At 34.6% G+C, this 1,674-nt stretch overlaps 1 protein-coding gene across 1 annotated transcript in view; it reads left to right on the top strand.

Annotated features, from left to right (window-relative positions):
* Positions 1 to 1,674, top strand: part of TAF1B (TATA box binding protein (TBP)-associated factor, RNA polymerase I, B, 63kDa) — a 109,111-nt gene that overhangs the window by 38,250 nt on the left and 69,187 nt on the right. The window contains exon 8 of the mRNA XM_012662432.1: positions 1,085 to 1,184. Coding sequence (XP_012517886.1) covers positions 1,085 to 1,184 — 100 coding nt within the window. The remainder of the gene's footprint in view (positions 1 to 1,084; positions 1,185 to 1,674) is intronic.

The raw sequence follows: 1,674 nt of genomic DNA, 5'->3' as shown, positions 1-1,674 counted from the left end.
TGGGCTAAAAATTAAAGAAATCACATTTTTAACTTGAAATTAAAGTCAAATCAATTTTGTCCTTTAACTACTATAGAAATCTGAGAGTCAAATATCAGCCCAGCTCTAGCAACAGCAAAGATTTTAAGACAGTGCATTTTGTGTACTTGTTCCTGTCATCTTATTTTCCTTAACAATTGTCTTACTTTTAAAATCTTATATGTAGATATATGGATATATATGACATGGTTGCGAGACCCCTATTCCTCATTCTGTAGTCTCCTTCCCTACTTATTTTTCTCCTTAACATTTCCCCTACCTAACATACTATAGATTTCATTTATTTGTTTTGTTGTCTTTTCTCTTCTCACTGGAATGTAAACTTCACAGGAACAAGAATGTTTTTCTGTTTTGTTTACTGCTATATCCCTGTAGTCTAGAATAGTGCTGGGAATATAGTACTCAATAAATTTCTCTAGAATGAATGAATAAATTATAAATATATTCATTTATATGTATGTGCTATTTTCTCCAAACTCAATAATTGACTCAAAATATTTGATCTCATATTGTATTATGTGTACCAGACATTGGGATGGGATAGTGAGCAAACAGGCAAGGTTCCTCCGATTGATGGTTCTTCCAGCAATAAGCATCTACCATGCACCGTGCTGGGTGCTGGAACCAGAAGGGTAGACAAGGGAAGTAGGTGTGCTGTTGTGGAAGACAGGGATCAAGGAAGGCTTCCCTGAAGAGGTGATTTACAAGACGAATAGGAGCCTGTCATGTGAGAGAAGATAGGGATAGAAGGAATGCCATATTGGAAAGCCTGGTGATGAACTGACAGATAAGATAGCCACTTCTTAGACATATTTAATCTGTTTAGTCAAGAACTTAAGAGAATCGTTCGATAATTGGTTAAATAGTCCCATGCATGGGTATGGAGAATAATAGATATGTTCAAATTTATCATTGTTAAAAATATATGGAAGGTAGAATACACTTAACTGATTCTTATCTTTTTAAGAGACTTTTTTTCTGAAAACATTTACTGTGCTAAGTCAGTACATAGCACTGATTGAAACTTTTTCTTGTTAAAATACAGATTTGTCGAAGAGGACCATATTCCTTATGTAAATGCTTTTCAACATTTTCCGGAAGAGATGAAATTATATGGGCGTGACAAAGGAATCTTTGCTGTAGAGGTAAGTTATTTTCTTGTTTTACTTTGTAGTTACTAATAAGACTACAGGAGTGGTTGGTGATTTATATTTCTTGCCTGACTTACTGTTTGGTGTTGGAGTTTTTAAAAATGTCATCTAGTTTTTGTTCTATGCAAATATGGAACATTATTCATAACTTAATGAAGAGTAGAGTTATTATCTTTTGTTTTCCTTATGTGGCTTCTTCTAATCCTTTAGGTTATCCTCAAAGTGTAGCTATAGTGTGATGTGTGTACATTGCAAATGGGTATATTGTTGAGACTAAACTTGAGAAGTTTTATAGAGACCTTTAGGTGATTACATTTTTTTTTTTTTAAAGATGTGGGTTTTTTCATTGTTTTTGTTTTGTTTTGTTTTTTGTTTTTTTGAGACAGAGTCTCACTCTGTTGCCCGGGTTAGAGTGCCGTGGCATCAGCCTAGCTAGCTCACAGCAACCTCAAACTCCTAGGCTCAAGCGATCCTCCTGCCTCAG

The sequence above is a fragment of the Propithecus coquereli genome, unplaced genomic scaffold (assembly GCF_000956105.1).
Source record: "Propithecus coquereli isolate 6110/MARCELLA unplaced genomic scaffold, Pcoq_1.0 Scaffold764, whole genome shotgun sequence".
Lineage (NCBI taxonomy): Eukaryota > Metazoa > Chordata > Mammalia > Primates > Indriidae > Propithecus > Propithecus coquereli.
This window is presented reverse-complemented; position numbering and strand designations above follow the sequence as displayed.